This window comes from Necator americanus, chromosome X, assembly GCF_031761385.1.
Source record: "Necator americanus strain Aroian chromosome X, whole genome shotgun sequence".
Lineage (NCBI taxonomy): Eukaryota > Metazoa > Nematoda > Chromadorea > Rhabditida > Ancylostomatidae > Necator > Necator americanus.
In genome coordinates, this window is record NC_087376.1 from 25,194,534 (window position 1) to 25,216,846 (window position 22,313).

The following is a 22,313-nucleotide window of genomic DNA, read 5'->3' on the forward strand; positions in this document are numbered from 1 at the left end:
CTCTGATCATAGTTGATAGAGTGTTGTGCTTCACATATTCACAATACGCGCTTACTACCTGCTTTTGCTTTTTTGGTGCACTGCTGATGTACATATATGAATAAATAAATAATTAAATAAGTAAACCATGCTTGTTCTTTCCACTTTTTCTTTAGTTCATTTTTAATATTTCAATATAAGAGAGCAAGACCGTGCCACCAACAAGTTACGTATTTCAAAACCATATTCATCTATTTTTATTTTCTAACAAAGTGAGGATGATTTTTCTCTATACATCCCTCTGAAAAGAATCAATTAGCGAATGTAAATACGTGACTGATATAGAATTACGTAGAGGAATCGAGAAATGACTAAGTAATAAATAAAGTTTCAATCGACCACGAATATTCTGAAGAACAACAAATCGAGGCGATGAAAATCAGTGTATTCAAGTCAAGTGCAATGGAGTGCGCTACAGAGAACACGATAGGTGCACCTCACTTATGCAGTGAAAGTCAGCAGTGAAAACGCGAGCTGTAGTGCGAGTGAATGTTGAGAACATGGATTAATTCGATGGCACTGGTGGTAGATTAGGTTGAGTGACCGAAAGGCGACGTGGACGATCTGCTTCCTCCATCGAACTGAAAAATCTCGGATCGTCTTAGGAATCTCAGGAGGTCAAAAAATTTTGGTCTCCAGTCGAATCTTCATCGATAAAAAGATACGAGGAAATTCGAGAACTCCATGAATTTTCAGATACAGTAACACCGCCGGTAACAAAAAAGGAACGGGTTGGGATTAATGCGAATTCGTGCGAATGCGATTTGCGCAACCAAAAAGCTGAGATCCATTACCGTACTAATTGGCTCTTCACATAGGAATTGGTCGCTCACAGCTTACCAGGATTTGGATCGTACTCAAGTGTCAATTAATATCACAATCTCCGAAACTTCTCCTCTCGCAGAAAAATTCAAAAAAAAAAAATCCAGAAAGATACAGGAACCTATGGACATGGCTGTTACATAAGAATATTGGAAATTCTCGAAAATGGTTGAATTTGATTCGTATGTGTGCAGAAAAATAAATAAATAGAAAAAAAGTGAGCTGCGAAATACCCTAGAATGAATTCACTACTAAAAATATTGCTTTCCCTGAAAACATTTGTCCAAACGTTCTCTTGGAATCTCCTTCTGTCTATTTTTAGATAGGACCCTCATCAGCCTGAAGTTCTTTTTTTTCCTGTAGGTTGAACTGTGAAGAATCTTGCACTGAACATCTTCAAGTACCTGCTGAGTGTCCGTTGTCGTTCCATTCCTGGAATAGCGACGCCCGATAGAACGCCACATCCCTTGCAGAGGAGTATAAACGAACGTGCCATGTTATCAGGCTAAAAATTACGTCCCAAAAATTGTTTTCGGTACCAACTGATAAGTGATCGAAACATTATCCATACCGCTTCCTGGAGCACATCGGCAACGTTGTCAACAACTAGTAAAGTTGTTTTGCGTCGATTCATACTTTTTTGAGTGGTATACACTGTATGAAGATGAGACGCTTTCGAGCCGGATACAAGCAATGTGTCAACGCTGAAAAAATTTTACAATATTTTTTTCACGAAATCCTGAATATTATAACGATTTATCAGCACTTGTCAAGTTTCGATCCGATAGAACCAGACAGATCTGTACGCTTGGTGAAGGAGAGCAAGTATTTGCTCAAATTTCGTGGATTTAGGGTTTTTTTCAGCTGATCCACAAACATCTGCCTCTCTTTTTTATTCGCCTGAAAATTGCAAGAAATCCATTAGTATGTGATGATTTTTGGTAAATGTGGGCATGTGCTAATAATGGAAGAGGTGTGTGAGAGGTTTTACTTAGTTATGATGCGAGTTTGAGTGAAAAAGAGTTAGTTCCATCACCGTCACAATCGTTCAACAAATATCAGAGCATGCATAAAAAGTCAGTACGCTATCCGAACAACAAAACACTCCATCCAGAAAAGTAGCTACTAACATTAGAACCAAAACAAAAATCAAACTAAAGAACAAGCAATTAAGCAGTTAGCATGCCATGCAAAAATTGGGAGAGTAGGTGAACATCTACGCTGGCGCACTCAATTTCCACAAGCATGATTAAATGAGGCAAAGAAAACTTACGTCAGCCGCCTTGATGTTGTCGTTAAAGAAAATGAATTAGTGGCAACATACATACACCATAATTTCTATCGTAATTATAATTCTATCGCCGTTATTCATAAGACATTCGAAAATACAAACGATTGACCCGCTTTAAACTGTGAACAGCATCCGGTCCAGCTTACACTTTTTATCGAAGCAACTTACACTCCTTATCAAATTTTCTACTAGGATAATGTTTTTGAAGAAATACTTACAGTTCCAAATTTATGTGTAACGAGATATTCCCATGCTCCATCAGTCATTATGTCGTTTTCAAGACGCATATTGATCACCTTAAATGAAAACCACCTCGAAAAACAGCGTTCCTCTTCCAGTATCGCCTTTTTTCCAATAATGACTGACCTTGTCCTTGCAGTATTCAACAATACCAGCTGTAGTGGACGTGCAGTGGACCAGAATTGTCCCGAGAATACGGTTTGGATTTTCCATCTAAAACCAGTGTCGAATAATTTCATAAGGGGAGAAATTTGCTTATATTTACATCTGTATATTCTCTAGAATAAAAATTGGCAAGTACGCATATTCGGAAAGTTTCGGACTCGTAAGTTTCACACCATGTGCGGCGGTATCCACGAAGGCTACGGCTCCCGAAGGGTTTCTTCTCCTGATACCGAGAAACCTCCTAAGAGACCTTATTTTTGAGATTTTTTTCAAACAAAGTCCGATTGTAGGCTGATGCTCCTCCAAAAAAGTGGGAATTTGTCCCTCTCGGGAATGTGCGCATGTCTGGATCGCCACGATGACATCGTTGTCCATTTTTTCAGTCGCTATTTTTCCCTTCAGCGCCTTTTTTTCAATTATCGCAGATCCAAGAGATTACCTTCTAATGATTTTATGGGCCGCTCAATATACATATATTTATAAATTTCGCTGAAAACCTTAATTTGCACACAGCAAACAAATCTTAGTGAAGGGATTCGGACCAAACTTCGCATGCAAAATCGTCTGGAACAATTGCTAATTATAGGCAACTTTTTTTTGAAGTATGAATCCAGCTCTGGATTATACAAATTTCATTGGTTTCGAAGTAGTTCCATTTTACAAGCAATAGAAAAACCTGCCAACTAACGTTCTGCTTAGTGCTTACTATAAACAAGAATTGAATTGCTAACTTTGAATGAAAATATGCACCACTCCTATCGATTTTGTTATTTACTTGAAAAAATTGTTCCTATCACCTTAATTATTAGAAGGAATTGTCTTCTCTGCATTGGAAGACCGCAATGCGGATACAGCAGAGTAGGCTCTGTCGACTCCATCATAAAAATTAAGGAATTCGCACGCAACAAAACTGGCACGTGAAGCGATTATTCCACGACATTGTTGGTTAAGCAAGCTAATATTAAATGGAAGTATCAATGGAGCCGCGTATACAACTCTGATTGTTACCTGCTTTTATTAACTGCAATCAGGCACTTTAGTATACGCCTTGGGAACGTACGAGCTATTTAACCTGCACTTTTATATGGCAAAAGCCTCCCATACATTGCAAAAAGGTGCTGTCGTCCAGCATCATGCCAAAGCCCATACCTTGAAAGATCGAATTCCTGAGCGAAACATGGAACCTTTGACAACAAGTATCCGTTTCGTTACACTGAAGTGCCGGTATCTGTCAAGTGAACTCCAACAAGCCGCTCTATCTAGAGTTCTGCCACATTTGCATGCACCGTTTGCCACATTGCAGGAAACACACATCAGGGATCGCCTTTACATCATTATAGACAATTACACTATCTACTGCAACGATGCTGACGAAAAGAAGGTAGGAGGTTATGTGGTAGCTGTTAGAAACGATAATAACAACATGGTGGAGGAGTTTGGATCAACGTCATGCGCCTTTGTACGATTGCGGGATCGCAGAGGACTCAAACTCTGGGTCGTATGTGCTCACGCACCTACGGAGACCGCAGAGGACCACAACAAGGACGCGTTCTATGCTGAACTCAATACCTTGACATCCAAGATACCAAGCCAGTATGCGGTAATTGTCGGAATTGATGCGAATGCAAAGATGGGGCTTGAACAACAATCCGATGTGCTCGGAAAATAGTTCTATCATGTGGAGAAAACACCAGACAACGGAATCCGTCTGATAGACCTTTGCGAGCCTCATCATTGCATCCACGTTCGAGAGGAATCATCGACGCCATCAGCTTAAGTAGCAAGGGACAATCCCATTAACGCAAGAAGAGCAGCGAAAGCGGAAGATTTACACTACAAAATATGTTGTCAGATAACCAGAAATCCAGAGCTGTCTGGGACTTCGCATTTGATTCCGACCACCACCCAGCAGGGTAAAGCTTGTGATGGGATTTTCCCATCGAGGTCGGTGTAAAGGAAGGGTATTGCAAGGGAAGGGGATCGTAAGGGAGTGTGCGGTGGGCAGTTGTGAATTCAGAATAGCATGATAACCAGCACTTAAGTAATCAAAATAGTAATTAAATAATTACGTACATTACAAAATATCCCAATGAATAATATCGAGTTACTACATAAATTATAAATAATATATTCAGTTTCAGGCGTAGAACAGTAAAATGGAAGCATCAAAATTTCATTTTGGCAATGCCCGATGTGTTGACAATGTAATAATGAGACCACAGAGGTTCGAGTGGGGCAAATTTTTGCAAAAGAGATGGAAACTTGAAACTACTTCTAAAAAATGAGGAATTTAATATTACGTAGTTCACGGCAGTTTAAATGTAAATTTAACAAAAGTTAATGACTAAAAAAAGCTTAGATTCTATGCATTGCTAGGTCTGGGAGATCGCGAATAACTTCGTCATAAGAGAACCAAAGAAAAAGTTCAGGTGGTTTTTAAAAGAAGGTTTGCCGTAAAAAAAACCTCATCGCCATTTTTTCCCACCTCCTAGACTTTTTGGAAATTTGATGGGACCGAGGTGGGAAAAATGCCATTTTTCCCACCTCGGTCCCATCAAAATTTTGCAAAAATGGCGAGGTCCTGGAGAACTTTCGATGCAATATCTGATAGAGAAAACCCTCTGCTATAACATACTGGAAGATGATTTGCTTTGCTCTAAATTATTTCGAGTTATCATTCAGAGTTACTCACTTTTCGGCGCGCGAGCAAAAATTGAAATTTTTCCTTTCATTTTGAGAAAAATGGGACGGCCTTTCAAAAAATCACCCATATATTCGGATGGAGGGTCTAAGAAAACGCCTATGTGCAAAATTTCTCCTTTTTGAACCATCTGCGACTCTAGAAGGTAGAAAAAACTGCGATGTGACTATTTTTAAGTCTTCTTCCAAGTTATTCTTATTTCCAAGCCTTCTTCTCTTAAAAACCAGCTTAACTTCTTCTTTTGGTCCTCTTATGACGAACTTATTCACGTTCTCCCAGACCTAGCAGTGGACACAGAATCTGGGCTTTCTGGTCATTAAATTTTGTTAGATTTACTTTTAAACGGTTGTAAACTGCGTAAAATTAAATTCTTCATTTCTTAGATGTTTTTCCAAATTTTCTTCTATTCTGCAAAAATTTACCTGACCCGGGAGTCGAACCTGAGAGGACACATTGTCATATTGCAGGGACAAAATGTTGATTTTTTTCTTCTTTTTTTTTCTTGGCCCCTCCGTGATTCGACCTATGAACTTGGCGTCCCTAATTTTTGGTCGTATTACATGCTTTGATCAGAATTTGAAGATAATTCAATAGATTTTAGAGTGGAAATAGAATAGAATAAAATCGAAAATATTTCAATACCAGTAATTCAACAGCATTTCAGCAAATTTGCCTCTTCTAGTAAATGTTATTTAAATGTTATTTTCTTGTTCTCCTGCTAATTTTGGAATTTTTGAAACACATGAAATTTCCAATATATTTAATAAGCAGCATTCGAGAACACTCCCAGGGACGTAGGCGAAGAAGGAGAAGAAGAAAAAGAAAAAGAAGAAAAAGAAATGGAAGGGGGTCATATTTGAGAGGATTGTGTCCCATCACCACGCTCGACCCCCCAGTTCTTCTCAGCTTTATGGTACGGTTCCACAGAAGGTACCTGGCACAAGAGGTGTTCGCCTGTCCCGGACACTGCCAACGGATTCGCTATCGGGGAGGCAACCCTGCCCATCTGGTGGGAATATTTTAACACTTTGCTGGACCGACGAGCGCCGTCAGTCTCTAAACTCGTGCACGCTCAAAGGCAGACAGATACCGCCGTCAAGAAAGAGCCACCGACTTAGCCTGAGATTCTGGTCTGTATTCAAAAGATGAAGAGTGAAAAATCTGACGGAGACGATGGAATTAGCCCAAAAACGCTGAAATCTCTTCCTCCTTCTGCGATTCGCGAGGTGACGAAAATTATCTGTTCAATTATGGGTTGACGAAAACATACCTGACTCGTGAAGACACGCTATTATAAATCCTCTCACGGAACCCAGGTATTACCGTGGAGTATCACTGTTACGTGTAATGTACAAAGTTTTGGATCAAATCGTTCTGGAGCTGGATCCACGAATCCGACATCACGAAGAAACCACCCGCAACGAGTAAGCCGGCTTTCGTCCTGGCCGATCGACGACTGATCAGGTGTTTATTGTGAGGAGAGTGACTGAAGTAGGAGCTGTGTTCGTAGCCGCTTTCGAGTTTTCTCACAGAAGTCGCCTTCACGATGCCCTTCGCGCCGATGGGTTTCCAGGAAAATTCGTATGGCTAACAAACGGCATGAATAGAAGAAAAACTGCTGCTGTTTGAATACCATCTGTATGTACCACACCGTTCGTAATGGAAAATGGAGTGAGGCGAAGGGCTGTGGTGGGACCCTTTCTGTTTAACTTCGCCGTCGATGACATAATGAAAAGAACAGTTGAACAGTCTCCCTCCTATGTCATCGTAGCACCGCACCGTCTGTATGTCCCTTGGTGGATCTCGAGTACGCCGACGATGTAGTAATATTAGCTTCTACCAGCCTAAAGTAATAACATGTTGTTAACCTTGAATCGAAATTAGCTGCAGCCTAGAGACTGCAGCATCACCCTGGTAAATGAATGCAGATGTGGGTCTCGAGTCCCTCCACGGGAATCAAGGTGGACGGACAACCTATCAAACTCGTGGTGAGTTCTTTTATTTGAGATGTATGCTCAAAACCAGCTATGAGAGAGATATTTGGCAAAGAAGCCAATTCTGCATTCAACTCATTGACCAAGTGCCCGTGGTCGTCCCCCATCGCCGACGAAGTCAAGCTGCGAGTTTACCTATCCACATTTCGGGCTATCATGACGTACGGATTAGAGACTTGGGCAGCGCCATCAACGGTAATGGAAAAGCTCGACTTTATGGAAAGGAAGCTGCTTAGACAGGCTTGCTTGGCTAACTTTTGCCAATGGTGTGCCATAACGAAGAATTTTACTTGGAAATGGATATAGTGCACCATCGGATGACACGCGGAAAACGTCTACATCTTGCCTGGCTTTCTGAAATGATCACGGAAAACCGTCTTCGCTTCTCTCTCAGCACTTGGCGTTGACAGGCAGTTCAGTCGAGACGTATAATTACGCCGTTTATTGAAGAGCGACGGATGGGTAGATTCTAAGCGAACTCTAGCTTAAGATCGAACACGACTGGCTCGGATATCTTCAAGGACGATCCACCCCGGCGAGGATGCGGATAGCCGCTCTAGGCCGTAACACTCGACCGCCGATTAAGCGAAAAAAGTATCAATAATATTTTCTCTTTGTACCACTTTATTCATTTAAACAATTTATCTTGCTTCTATTTTTTGACTTTTTATCCTTTTCATTATTTTCAATATATTAACATGTGGTAAAATACACTGCATAAAAGTAAAAATTAGGTTTACATATCTTTTCAACCAGAGGAACTCACTGCAAATCGACAAAGAATATTTGCTCCAGCTCCTTCTCCAAAGACGATGCATGACTGAAAAGTGCAATATAATGGCGCTTGGCTTCATATTATTATTCATATTATGACATATAATAGCGGGCTTATTCTGTTACGTGGATGTGTATGTCAGTCACGAAATTCGAAAAGGGAGGTGCGACGGGTCCACCGGCGTCGAGTTGTTGCCTCGACGCCAGAAAGCTATGAAATGGGGTGCGACGGATATCCCTTCGTCGGATTGGAGAGCCGGCGCTAGGTAGCTACAAATGGGGTGGGATGGCTCTCGTGGCGTCGAAATGGTGCGCAATAACTTCGTGTGCATGACGCAAAAGATAGATGGTTGCAGCCGTTTCATAGCCGTGGCCACTGGACGCTTCGCTTTTCACCTTTATGCCTCCTCTCCGTGTCTATTTCTTTCTTCGTCCGCCCCAAGTTGGTAGCATGACGTTCTCAGAAAGTGGAAACACGCATGCAAACGGCTGCTTAGATAGTAGCAAAATGTTTATGTGATCTGACGTGGAACGTTATCTTTATCAGTAGGATGATGTCTTTCACGTCATTTTATGCCAAAACAACATTCTTTGATAATTGTTGGGGGAAAACAGGAGGAAAACCCATATTTCGCGTGATACTTTCAAATTTTGTCTATAATATATTGGTAAGGAGTGTTTGAAGACGAAGTTCGAATGTTTTCCAAATGTAGAACTGACGCGTTTAGAAAGAAGAGTATGAAATTTTTCGCTTTTAGTTATAATATGAAAAAGGAAGAAAGTATGTGAGAGATATACATTTCCAATTTATATATTATATTTTCATATTATATATCCAACAGTCCAAAGGAAGAAAGTTTGTTTTCGTTGATCAGTGAACTGAGCTCCGCTCGCTTCACTTAATTAATATTACTGCGTTTTCTATGAAATTGGACTCGTGAATCTCCAACAATCTTTCTTCCTTTTTTATATTATAACTAAAGGCGGAGGATTTCAGTCTTCTTTCTAAAAGCGTCAGTTCTACATTTGGAAAACATTCGAACATCAGCTTCAAACACTCCTTATCAATATATTACACACAAAACTTAAAAGTATCACTCGAAATGTGGGTTTTCCTCCTGTTTTCCCCCAACAATTATCAAAGAATGTCGTTTTGGCATAAAATGACGTAAAAGACATCATCATACTGATAAAGATAACGTTCCACGTCAGATCACATAAACATTTTGCTACTATCTAAGCAGCCGTTTGCATGCGCTTTTCCACTTCCTGAAAACGACGTGCTACCAACTTGAGCTGGTCGAAGAAGGAAATAGACACGCGGAGGAGTCATAAAGGTGAAAAGCGAAGCGTCCAGTGGCCACGGCTATGAAACGGCTGCAACCATCCATCATTTGCGTCACCCAACACGAAGTTATTCCCACCAATCCGACGCCGATGGACCCGTCTCACACCATTTTGTAGCTATCTGGCGCAGGCGCACCAACCCGACGCCGGTGGACCAGTCGCACCTCATTTTATGGATATCAGGCGCTGGCACGGTAGTGCGACGCCGGTGGACCCGTCTCACACCATATTATAGCTATCTGGCGCCGGTGGACCCGTCACACCCCCTTCTATAGGTATCTGGCGCCGGTGGACCCGTCACACCCCCTTCTATAGGTATCCGGCGCCGGTGGACCCCTCGCACCGGCTTCTATAGGTATCTGGCGCCGGCGCACCAATCCAACGCCGGTAGACCCGTCGCATCCCATATTATAGTTGTCTGGCGCCGGCGCACCAATCTGACGCCAATGGACCCGTCGCACCCCACAATTTCGTGACACACACACACGTGACAGAATAATCGCGTTATTATATATCATGATATTTTTGAGGTGGATTTAAATTTGGAAGGCCAAAAGAAAATATCCAGAGTGGGAAACCACCCAGAAGTGAATGCACGTTTTAGACAGAAAGGATTCATCTCTGCTCTTATTTACAAAGAAATAATGCAGGTTGAATTGATATACGTACTACCTATTACCTACGTACCTGTTGAAAAGGATTATTTTTGCAAATTGAGATAAAAAAAATTTATGTTGGCAATTCCATTTGTGCAACGATAGCGACATTTGAATAATTCTTAGGATAACTCACCAACTTCTAAAATCCACTATCTGTTTGACTTTCATTAAATTAGAAAAAAAAAACGTGCAGTTTAAATATGTAAGTAGGGAAAACTCTTTTTAGCCAAATTATATAGGTTTATCAATCACCTTGATCACCTTGACTCCCGTTGATCTTCGAGCTGGTCGAGCGGGCGCCAGTAATTCTTCCATTTGTCCCGATCGCGTGCCAGAGTAGCCCAGTGGTTCCTCCTTTCGCGTGGGACACGAAGAGCATCATATTTTTCTTTCAAGGACTTCGTGAAGAAATCTGACCATCGGGTCGGCGGTCTTCCTGTAGTGCGCTTAATATCGCGGGGAACCCAGTCGCTCACGGCTCTGGTCCAACGGTTGTCATCAAAGCGCATCACGTGTCCGGCCCACCTTATTTTACTTTCTTTGGCAAACGCGGCGGCGTCTCTAATCTTCGATCGCTGACGTAGGAGAGAACTTCGAATCCCGCCCCCCTTGTGTGAAACGGGATACTCCTAGCATCACTCTCTCAATTGCGCGTTCAATGACGCTCACCGCGTTTTCTTCCTGCTTGCGAAATGCCCAGGTTTCCGAAGCATAGGTCAAAGCAGGAAGTACGGTGGTGTTGAAGAGGTGAGCACGTAGCCGGGTGTTCCTGGTCTTCTTCACTACATCCTCGATGCTCTTGTACGCTCCCCAAGCCGCTCGTCTCCTCCTGCCCAGCTCGGGGGTCAGGTCGTTCATCATGTTCAGTTCCCGACCCAGATAAACGTAGCTGGTGCATTCGGATATGTTCGTTCCGTTGAGCGTGAATGGGGCATCCGAGACCCATCCGTTCCGCATGAACATCGTCTTTTGTAGATTCAGCTGAAGACCGATGCATCCACATGTTTCGTCGAATTCGGTCAGCATTCGTTCCGCTTGGCTGATACTAGGTGTTACCAGTACGATGTCATCAGCAAAGCGCAAATGGTGTAGCTGCCGACCATCAACCTTCACTCCCATGTCGTCCCATTCCAACTTTCGCATTGCGTTCTCGAGGGTGGCTGTGAATATTTTGGGTGAAATTGTATCACCCTGTCGGACCCCCCTCTTCACGTCAATGATGATGTTCTTGTAGAATGGCGAAATTCCGGTCGTGAAGTTACTGTATAACTCTCGAAGTACCTTTATATACTGAGTAGGGACGCCTTGATTGTCCAAGGCTTCCACGACCGCTTCCGTCTCAACCGAGTCGAAAGCCTTCTTTAAGTCGATGAAGGTGAGACACAGCGGCATCTTGTACTCTCGTGATACCTCGATGAGTTTCGAAACAGTGTGAATGTGGTCAATCGTGCTGAATCCTTTTCGAAACCCTGCTTGCTCGCATGGCTGTCCTTCATCCAAGACTTTTTCAATCCTATTAAGGATTACTCTTGTAAAGAGCTTGTAGATGACGGACAGTAGGCAGATTGGGCGATAGTTGCCGATGTCATGTGGATCTCCCTTTTTATACAACAACACGGTCTTGCTGGTCTTCCACTGTTTAGGAACCTTGCATTCCAACAGATAACGTGTAAAGAGCCTCGCCAGGGTGTTGATGAGCACTGGCGGAAGGTGTTCTGGTCTTATTCTGTCGCGACCGGGTGCCGTACGATTTCTTACCGACATGATAGCATGTCGTATTTTGGACGGGAGAACTTCTGGAATGATTAGTCTGTCTTCCTCAGATGATGAGGACGCAAGTGAACATGGCTGTCGAAGAGATCAGAGTAGAAGTCGTAGATGATTTTCTCCATCCCCCTTCTCGATGCAATGGCTGTTCCCTTTGGATTCCGGAGAGCAGTCATCCTCGTCTGGCGACTGGCGAAGTCTCGACGGGCATAGCGGATGCTTTTCCCCGCCTCTGCAGCTTCAGCCAGCACTTCTGCTCTTCTCTCTTTAAGGTCTTCCTTTATCGCCTCTCGGCAAAGCCTTGCGAGCTCGGACGTGAGTTCTTGGTTCCCTGCGGCTCGTGCTGCTCCACGCTGGCGTATCAGCTCAAGAGTTTCAAGAGACAGGCGCCTCTTGGTGGTTTTAAAACTCTCAGCCTTCTTCGCGCAGTCGTGAAGGTGTTCGACAAGCCGGTCATATTCCTCGTCGATGTTGTCCATTACAGGATCTTCCCAAAAGCCGGCTAGCGTAGCGAAGAGATCCCAGTTGATGGTAGTCCTGGGATTTCTCTCTCTGAACTTGGCGGCTTTCTCTGCTCTCCTTGTGAAGGAAAATCTTCCTCGGAGGAGGCGATGGTCCGATCCCGTATAGAACTTTGGTACAACACCGACGTCCGTCAGGCAGAACCTTTTATTGACGATGATGTGGTCTATTTCATTACGGTACCCTCCACCGGGTGACTCCCACGTCCAGCGTAAAGAAGAGGGCTTCTGAAATTGCGAGTTCCCATGGATGGTTTTAGTCGTCATGATGAACTCGGAGAGCCTCTCTCCATGGTCATTCCATTGTAGGCCGTGGGTCCCGATGTGAAGTTCCTCCGGCGTTCTTCTTGGGCCAACCTTAGCGTTGAAATCGCCAACTATGACCTTGTAGAAGGCATGATCTTCTTGGTAGAACTTCTCCAGGTCCATATAGAAAGCTTCGACTTCTTCTTCTTCGTAGCTTGATGTTGGAGCGTAAACGACGAAGATAGTCAAAGCTGGTATTGGGCCACATCTTCTCATCCGCAGACGTCCGATTCGGGTCGTAAGTTGTTCAAAAGAGCCGATGTTCATTGCCATACTCGTGTTGACGAGGACGCTAACTCCACCAACACCTCTACTGTCGCATGTTCCTAAGAACAGTTCTTCTCCAGTTTCATATACGGCGTTGAGAGGGTGACGTCGTCTCGTCTCGGTCAGTCCGATGACGTCGTACTTGATCTTCTTGGCTTGCATCATCAGATCTTCGATGGCCGCTTCCGATGCAAGCGTACGTGCGTTATAAGTACAGATCGCCATCCTAGTCCTTTTCCGTTTTGGTAGCCTACATGACTCCTGCAACCCCGTCCTACCTGGCGCTACCGTACCAGGCTTTCCTCCGGAATCAGGAGACTCTTTTCTATTACTGTGTTTTGCTTAAAAATTTTAAAACCCATGGGCAGGTTGCAAACCTCTAGTCCCATGAGTTTCTGGGAGAACTTTCGTTCTCCCGGTGTGGACATGTGGAGCTTATTTGTTGGAGGCGACTCCAAACCGCCTCCCTTGCACCTCCCAGTCACTTGATTGCAGCCTTTTGGCCGGACCGACGTGCGGGATACAAGGATGTTATGAGTCAGTCCTGGCTCAGCAGGAACAGGGAGTCCATCTCCTGAATCCACCTGCGTCTCAGGGCAGGCACAAGATCGCTTTTGGTCCGCAATTTGCCCCCTATCGGCCACCCGGGGACGCGCCACGTAGCCTCGCGATTAACCGGCTGTGATCCCTCTAGTGAGGGAGATCCGTGGTAGGTTTATCAATAAATAGATAAATAAGCGCCTCTTTTTGAAAATATATTCTCATTTCCAAGTCCCAGAGGTCAATAGAATCAATACATGGAAGGAATCCTAATAAATCTAAAATACGATACAGCCAACACACGTTCACGTGGACTGACGTAGAATTTTATCTTCATCACTACGATGATGATATTCATGTTAGCATATCATGTTAGCACATTTCATTCTGTGCTAATAGCTGAGAGCGGAGGAAACTCATACTTCTAATAATGTTTCCAAGTTGTGGAGGTTTCAGAGAAACATAGATGTAAAATTAAGTTTGATTGTTCTCCAAATATAGTAGCGAAGCGAACACTACAAAAAGTCTGAAATCCGGCTCTAGCCGGACGTTCAGACTTATTTTTAAATAAAACCATAGGTACAACACTACGCCCAATCAATTAGTGGTCCTCTTGGAAAATATCATTAGAACAAAGCTCCTGAGTCTCTCAAAAATAACCATATTTCAATCCCCTCTCTGGTATGTAAGATCACGAAGCACGAATTGTACCCCCGAAATTTAATAAATCGGAATGTAGTAACCATTCCTAGTTTAAGAGGATAGGTACTGTAACTCGGGAAAATATCTAGGACTTATTCTTAGCTTCTAGGATTCGCTAAAAGACTAATGAAACCGGACGTAAACAAAAATAAGCGAACTGGCTTATGTACGAGTTCGTGAAAAGAGTAAAACACAGTTATCTTACCTTAACGTCAAGTTTGTCAAGAACTTGTACCAGATCCTCCGCAATTTGATCCAATGTGGGGAAACTGTAAATAATATAAGTATAAATGCGCAAAATACATCTTTATAAGATGGCTTGGGAGATGGTAAAGACGTCGAACGATGAAAAACATCTTACAAAGCCTTGAACAACCCTGGATTTCATATAATTTTTGTTATGATAAAAATTTCCCCATCATATGCTTCGAAAAAACCCTTAGACATACGTAAATGTAAGAAATTAATATGCAGATCAATATGTAAAATAATATGCATATAGACAGAAATAAGTAGACAATTCATAAATACGGATTTCCTATAGTTTTCCGTTGACTATTCAGAGAATAAGGAATTCGTAAACATTCTAGCTCCAGAGAGTGAATCGTTGCTTCTGAAATATTCAAAAAAAAAACTTTGCTAAATTACGTATGCAGCGCTGTCATCGAAATGATGTTAGCTATAAAGGTTTGATGGCATATTCAGGTTCTTTATATAGATGTTACAGCTGTGTGACATAAATTTCCTCAATTCACGTGAATAGGGTCAAGCGTGTTTTTCGGAGCAGGATCTTCCCATTTGGGGTCTTAAAGGGAGGGGGTTGCAAGGGAAGAGGGTCGTAAGGGAGTGTGCGGTGGCCAGTCGTAGATTGAGGATAGCATGATAACAGGCGCAAAATATCACAATAATTACATGCATTACAAAATATCACAATGAAAAATATCGAATAACTACATAAGTTATAAATATTATATTTAGTTTCAGGCGTGGGATAGTAAAATGGAAGCATAAAAATTTCATTTTGACAATGCCCGATGTATTGACAATGTAATAATGAAACCACGCAGGTTCGACTGAGGCAAATTTTTGCAAAAGAGATGGAAACTTGAAACAACTTCTAAAAAATAAAGAATTTAATATTACGTAGTTCACGGTAGTTTGAATGTGAATTTAACAAAAGTTAATGACTAAAAAAAGCTTAGATTCTATGCATTGCTAGGTCTGGGAGATCGCGAATAACTTCGTCATAAGAGAACCAAAAAAAAGTTCTAGTGGTCTTTAAAAGAAGAAGATTTGTCCTAAAAATACCTCATCGTTGTTTTTTCCCCACCTCCTAGTCTTCTTGGAAAAATTGAGATTTTGGCAATACTTTCCATTCAAAGAAAATTGGGACGGCGTTTCAAAAAATCAGCAATATATTCGGATGGAGGGTCTAAGAAAACGCCTATGTGCAAACATTCTCCTTTTCGGACCGTCTGCGACTCTAGAAGGTAGAAAAAACTGCGATGTGACTATTTTTAAGACAAGCCTTCTTCTCTTAAAAACCAGCTTAGCTTTTGTTTTGGTCCCCTTATGACGACGTTACTCACGATCTCCCAGGCCTAGCAGTGGACACAGAATCTGAGCTTTCTGGTCATTAAATCTTGTTAGATTTACTTTTAAACGGTTGTAAACTGCGTAAAATTAAATTCTTCATTTTCTTAGATGTTTTTCCAAATTTCCTTTTCTTATGCAAAAATTTACCTGACCCGAGAGTCGAACCTGAGAGGACACTTTGTCATATTGCAGGGACAAAATGTTGATTTTTTTTCTTCGTCCCTCCGTGATTCGACCTATGAGCCTAACTACCCTATTTTTTGGTCGTATTACGTTCTTTGATCAGAATTTGAAGATAATTCAATAGATTTTAGAGTGGAAGTAGAATAGAATAAAAATGAAAATATTCCAATACCAGTATTTCAACAGCATTTCAGCAAATTTGCCTCTTCTAATAAATGTTATTTCTTCGCTTCTGTCAGCTACTCATTTTCACATTTGCCATTTGTTCTCCTGCTAATTTTGGACTTTTTGAAACACATGAAATTCCCAATATATTGAATTAGCAGCAATCGAGAACTGCCGCAAGAAAGTTGGAGAAGAAGAGGAAGTCGGGGGGTCGTATCCGAGAGGGTCGTGTCCCATCACCACGCTTGACCCTGTGAATGTGAATAACTACAAAATAAACATGACTAATAACTACAACATAAATAAACTGAAAATATTCAGTCTTCATGGAATGTTCATAGAAATGCACGTTTCAAAAGCAGAATTAGAGAAATTTTATCGAATGCTCAGATTGGTAGCTATCAATTCCAAGAATATCTAATTAAAGAGATCAATAATGCGCTGTCAGTGCATGTGCTCAGATTGGTCTGACCATGTGCTCAGACCAATCTGAGCACATGACAGCGCATTATTGATTCATTTTAGTTCTTTCAAAAAAAAAAACCAGAAAATCTTTAGTAATTACTGTTTTGGAGTAAAATTTCGTTAATTTCCAGGCAGAGAAAGATAGGCGTAGAAGTGGCACATTCATTCAGTAATCATTGTATGTTAACATAAACTTTTCGCGGCGAAAACATAGCCTAGATATTTGTTCGAAACTCTGAGAATTCCAACAAAGGTCCCTATGAATGACCCGAGTTAAGCGATTCGACAAAGAGCAAGCGAACAACAATGAAGACAAAAAAATGCCACAGCAGTGCGATGTATCCAACATCCAAATTAACGCTCTATTATTTCAGAAAATGCCAATAAATACCACAATAATTGTAATATTACACTGTAACATCTTGCACAATAATTCAGAATGGAAACCTCCTTTTTGCAATTTTTAGAGTCTATCCTCTGGAGTACGCAGGTGATATGAACCTTTATTTCGAATGTGTTTATGCCTCCTTATACAGACCCGATTCAGGAAGTGGATTTGAAGAAAAAAATTGACTGAAGTGCTTCCTTGTTTTGAAAATCTCCTTGATTTCAGTTTAGTTCTTCCCAAAAAGAACTCAGAATTATTATCTGTATTTGTTACTGAGTTTTTTGCTGTGAAACAACCACAACACTAACACCCAGGCATAAAAAGATAGGCATAGACGTGGCACACTATGTCCTACAAGGAATTAACAAGCAACAGTAAAGCACCGTTTACAAGTTAATCGATGGTTAATTGAATTGAATTTAATTGAATGAGTGGACTTTCACATTTGCAAAATGTACGTATCCGTGGCAGAAACCACATAATGATTATCAATGCGAGTTTTTGACAGTCGAAGAATTTTCACATTTTCCATATTTTTCATAATTTCCATTTTCCACGTTCAAGTAAACTTAACTTAGCAGTACACATTCATATTATTTCAATATAAAATTTTTAAAACCACGTTCATACGAGTTGCTGAACAGCTTAAGTAGAGAGCTAATGATTTTAAGGAGAAAAATTTTTACGAAAAGCCTCTTAATTCAAGGTTTAGTCTTTTATAGTCTTTTTGATATGTAAAAATGTAGTCGTTCTTTTGATGCATTAAAAATCAAATATGACCAGTTTTGCCAACAGATTCATGTTTGATTTTGTTGCCTAGAAAAACTTCGACACCTTCAAAACATTACATATTCCCTGATTCTGGGCTGTCAACAACCATTACACTCGACATCCGGGTGTGAACTGTGGAAAAAAGAGCTAGTGAGTAAAATCGTTCACCTATTTTAAATCGTGAACATTGGATGAAGTGAACTGAGAATAAATCAAGCGAAACCATTTAAGTAGCTACCAGAAATGTTATTTAGTAAACACTTGTTGAGTACTTACTTGTAATTATTACAAAGTGGTTTCACACTACAAACTATGCACTTTAAGATGTTATTTTTAAGTTATCCATGGGATGACGATGCAAGAGGGAGCTTGAGGCGACTAACACTCATTGCCTAACCTCAACACAAACAAAATGACATCCATAACATAAAATGACATTCGTGAAATGTTGACCTTATTAAAACGTTCGAATGATGTTGTACATATCATCGCCCCTCAACGAAAAACGAACACCCTAAGCTGCTCCACAAATACTTAATCCTATTGTGTTTGAGAAACAAGAAAGAGGTTCATACATACTTTACGAAAAAAAGAACATTGTAAGATACTGTATGAACATGTGTTCTAAAATATTATGTGTTGGAGTGAAAGAGAAAAGTCCAATATGAAAACGTAGTTTTATAACGCACTCTCCAATGTAGTCAGCTGCGTTATCCTCTTGTCCTGGAACGCAAACATGTAAGAAGATCGACTTGTTTTTCACATCCGCCATAGATGGATGATTTACGAATCGCATGAATGTTTTGTCTGAATAGGAAGCTACACAAATAAAGAGTAAATGTATTCAGTAAAAGTGTAGTGTAAAAGTGTAAAAGTGTTGTGTACTAAGCAACAACAAAGGCACAAATATCTACTAAAACAACCCTTTCGAGGGATAATCTTGTAAAAAGCAGTTTTCTTGTCTTTTACAAGTCATTGTAGGAAACTGGAATGTTTGTTAATAGTACGAATGCTCTTACGGCTATGCTGCGATAATGCAGCTGTTCTAACATGAAATAAGTGATGAATTTACTACCATGCAAATCCTAACGATGCATATTAGTTAACATTTTTCAAAGGAGAAATGGGTTATTCCAAAGAATCAAAAAAATAGTTCAATGTTTTCAGTTCCGAGTGAAAGCAAATAAATTCTGTCTTATTTCTATTTTTTCTCCTAGTTTTTGCCGAAAAAATATGGATTGAATAGTTTGAAATTCAGCTAAATAATCACAGAGAAAATTCAGAAATCCACCGAACGCTACACATCAAAATCTCTCACTGTAATGGAGTTGCATGAAGCGGTTGCGTTTGAGCGGTGGGAACCTCGCCTAAACTCCGCATTCTTCGATTGTGAATAGCGAAGGTCTCGCCCTGATCGCAGACACCTACGCAACTGTTTACAAGTCAAATGATTCTGAATTGACTTAAGTAATTTCGTTGATTGATTGATTCGTGAAGGACGAACAAAAATATCAAGTCAGCAACAGTTCATATGTAAATATATAGATTAAAAAAATGTATCATAAAGTATATTATATTCTTTACCATCAAATGCTTATATTGTAGAAAAAATTACCACAGAAGCCTGTGATTTTAACGATTTTACAGCACTTCATTATTCACTTCACATCGCAACCCTCCTTACTGACAAACTCAATGTAGGATCAAGAGAATAGGAGTTCTTAGACGTAAAACATTTTCGCCAAGATCAGTTACGTGGTGATTAGATGACATCAACATCAGCTCTATTAGTTAGATGGAACAGTGAGCTACTGTAGTAGATCATTTTTGTATATTAAATGCTCCAGAAATTATACTGACATCTCCTGACACAAATAGGAGACTAAGGATAACATTGGGGATCAAAAAACCTGCAGGTTAGCTTAGGGTTACGCTGAAAGGGGACCAGGATTGAACGATGAATAGGGATTGAGTGGAGCGCCGTGCGTGATTTAACGAAGGACAATTGCTCTCACTATCATAGCTAACGTAGAGGTCACCCGTTAATTTTGTAAGTAAAGATTTTGTTCGAAATCTTACAGTTCGTTCCAACATCATGACATGTTAAGATTATGGTCTTCCCATTACGTTCCTCTAGATTCCCTTGAACGTACACATGAAGAGCTCCGCAGTTTTGCGCCTGGACGGCAATCATCTGAAAATGTTGTGTTGAATTGTAGTTCTGAAAATATTTAGGAAACTCCGATAAAGCTTTCTGTGACTAAGGCGTTTCTCAGAAGCTTGTACATCTTATCATGAACAATAAAAATAAGATAAGATGCCATGAACGTTGACCTGAAGAAGGGTCAACATTTCCCATTATCAGTTATCTGATATTACCTGTAGTTCTTCAGCCATACTGTAGCAAATATTGTTGTGAATTCTGAAGGATTAAATGTATATCATACGATGAACAGAATGGAAAAGTGATCAAAATACTACGGCAGTTCTAAGGAACAGTTTGCTGAACACAACAAAACGGAAGCAGCTGCAATGCATGTGTTTCACAGGATCTTATAAAAAAAGGAAGGAACAATTTTGAATAATTGGACAATTTAAATTAAATAACTATCTAGTAATATAAAGAAGATATTGATATTTTCCGAGAGACTCTTGATAAAAATGAAGTCAATACGAGAAAAAAACACAATCCGATGAAATTCTACTCTAAAATTCCGTAGAAAAATTGACTCAAATTTCAAGAATACTCGAAAAACGTTGTACTTTTACTTTACTTCTGGTTCATTCGAAGCCAATTTATTCCTCACCTATTAAAATTTTAACACCTTTGATTTTTTTTTCCAAAATTTCATCGCATGACTGTTTCTTACATTGAAAAAAGAGGATAATACATAGAATCATATCAAAGTAAACGTATCAACGTAAAAATCAAAAAGATTACAAATACGGAGGAGGGAACGCTAAAATATTCAGTTCCGGAAAAATAAGATCCAGGAGTATAAGAGAATATTCAGAGAAGAGAAAGAACAGAAATGACCGAGTGCCGGCCTTCATAGTCTCGACTGGTATATCTGGCCAACGCAAACAAATCGTGATGCAGCTGCTGTCCACCAGCTTCATTAGATAAAGCGATGCTCTCAAGATCTGTTAAATATCACCACCCCGCGACAATCACGAGTTTTCATTTACTGGCATGCACCGTCGCGGAGACGTTACAAGCGTTGTCTTATCGCGCTCTACGGAAACATCTTTCTAGTCAAAACAAGCATTCTTAACAAACTCATGCATATTCCCTGTTTAAGCAAATCGATTAGAAGCAATCAACAATGTGACTGGCACGAAATCGACAAATCTCTAGCTTGTCGCCATATGAGATATAGTGTAAGCTAAGCCAATCAATACGTCATAGAATGCTCATGCGGCAGCGAGAAGACACGAGATTGGGAACGACTGAGTGACGATCGGTGAAATGCAAAGCGTGCAAGGATTGCAAGCAGATTACAAGACAAGCATACTGTGAAGTCATATGTTCACGTTCTTGCACATCTTTTGAAACTGACATTGAAAGAGACATTTCGAAGCTATAAACACCTATGAACATTAACAAAAAGGGCTAGAAATTGGGAAAGAGCAACTACAGCTACAACATGCGCTAGTGGTTAAAATAAATCCATAATGAGATCAGATCTATGGGTTACAGTACATCGATCGAAGAAAAATTTTCGACGTACTACGCGTTTAGATTCTCTCTCTCGCCCCCACTCCACCTCTGACTTCCTCTTTTTTTTCCTCCCTCTCTGCCTCTTCCTGTCCTTGCATCTCTCTCCTTCCATGTGACGAAAAGGACATAATAAGTTGCTTATACGCTGCTAAACCATAAGATCAGATTCATGCACTTGTCTGGATTTTTATTACCGTATCACGTCTGATTCCAGAGATAAACAACCGAATATGCAACAAGGAAATTTGTTTGTGTAAGATCTTATCTAGTGTAACTCGGAATTCATTGGTAACCATGATAGTATTGTTACAACATACAACTATAATATCAAGAAAGTCGCATCAGAATTTCACGGTAACTAAAAATACCTTAAAAACTCAGAGTAAACGTAAAAGAATGAACAGAAAAATAGCTGTGTCAATGAAATCTCTAAATCTTTTCCATAATTGATTATTTCAACAAAAATGTGATGAGTAAGTAAAATAACGTGATAGAAGTACTGCATGAGCAACAATATTTTTAAGAAACCGGAGCGCTCAGAAAATTATTTTGTAAAAATTTAGAGGGTTCTATGATTCGCTCCCGAGTTTAGAAATCTAATACTAGAAGTTGTAAAAATCGCTCACTTCTAATGAAGTTGATCGAGGCGTTGCAAGTTCACAAACATCGAGTCAAAGAGGTTAGTAATAAGAAAAGAAGTTAAGAAATAGATGTGGTGAGAGGAATGAGGAGGAAGATTCCTCTCATTTTGTACTCGAAAGAATAAGCGTGAAATTCTAGTGAACAGACGAAACAAATGACAGCAAAATGAATTCCTCAGTCACGATTCCGGAAAACAAGGAGCAAATAAAAATGAGCCATTTATACGGAAAAAATAATGAAAGAAAAA

General features: G+C 40.5%; 3 protein-coding genes across 5 annotated transcripts; all 3 read right to left on the reverse strand.

Annotated features, from left to right (window-relative positions):
* Positions 1–544: 544 nt before the first annotated feature.
* Positions 545–11,796, reverse strand: RB195_025418 (uncharacterized protein; the record flags this gene model as incomplete). Of its 2 annotated transcripts, XM_064213549.1 has the most annotated exons (9): positions 545–620; positions 1,266–1,366; positions 1,433–1,565; positions 1,628–1,761; positions 2,135–2,143; positions 2,371–2,448; positions 2,519–2,605; positions 8,019–8,072; positions 10,702–11,796. In XM_064213549.1, 9 exons carry the CDS (start codon positions 11,794–11,796, stop codon positions 545–547), a joined length of 1,767 nt encoding a protein of 588 aa, XP_064069431.1. The 2 variants fall into 2 exon arrangements, with proteins under 2 accessions (XP_064069431.1, XP_064069430.1); XM_064213550.1 differs by lacking the exon at positions 2,135–2,143.
* Positions 11,797–11,837: 41 nt separating this feature from the next.
* On the reverse strand, positions 11,838–13,118 carry RB195_025419 (uncharacterized protein; the record flags this gene model as incomplete). The annotated part of the gene is made up of 1 exon (XM_064213551.1): positions 11,838–13,118. One exon carries the CDS (start codon positions 13,116–13,118, stop codon positions 11,838–11,840), a length of 1,281 nt encoding a protein of 426 aa, XP_064069432.1.
* Positions 13,119–14,220: 1,102 nt separating this feature from the next.
* Positions 14,221–20,100, reverse strand: RB195_025420 (uncharacterized protein; the record flags this gene model as incomplete). Of its 2 annotated transcripts, XM_064213552.1 has the most annotated exons (5): positions 14,221–14,250; positions 14,341–14,404; positions 18,393–18,510; positions 19,783–19,897; positions 20,083–20,100. In XM_064213552.1, the coding sequence occupies 5 exons, from the start codon at positions 20,098–20,100 to the stop codon at positions 14,221–14,223; spliced, it is 345 nt and encodes a 114-aa protein (XP_064069433.1). The 2 variants fall into 2 exon arrangements, with proteins under 2 accessions (XP_064069433.1, XP_064069434.1); XM_064213553.1 differs by lacking the exon at positions 14,221–14,250 and having other exon boundaries at positions 14,332–14,404.
* Between the last annotated feature and the right edge of the window lie 2,213 nt (positions 20,101–22,313).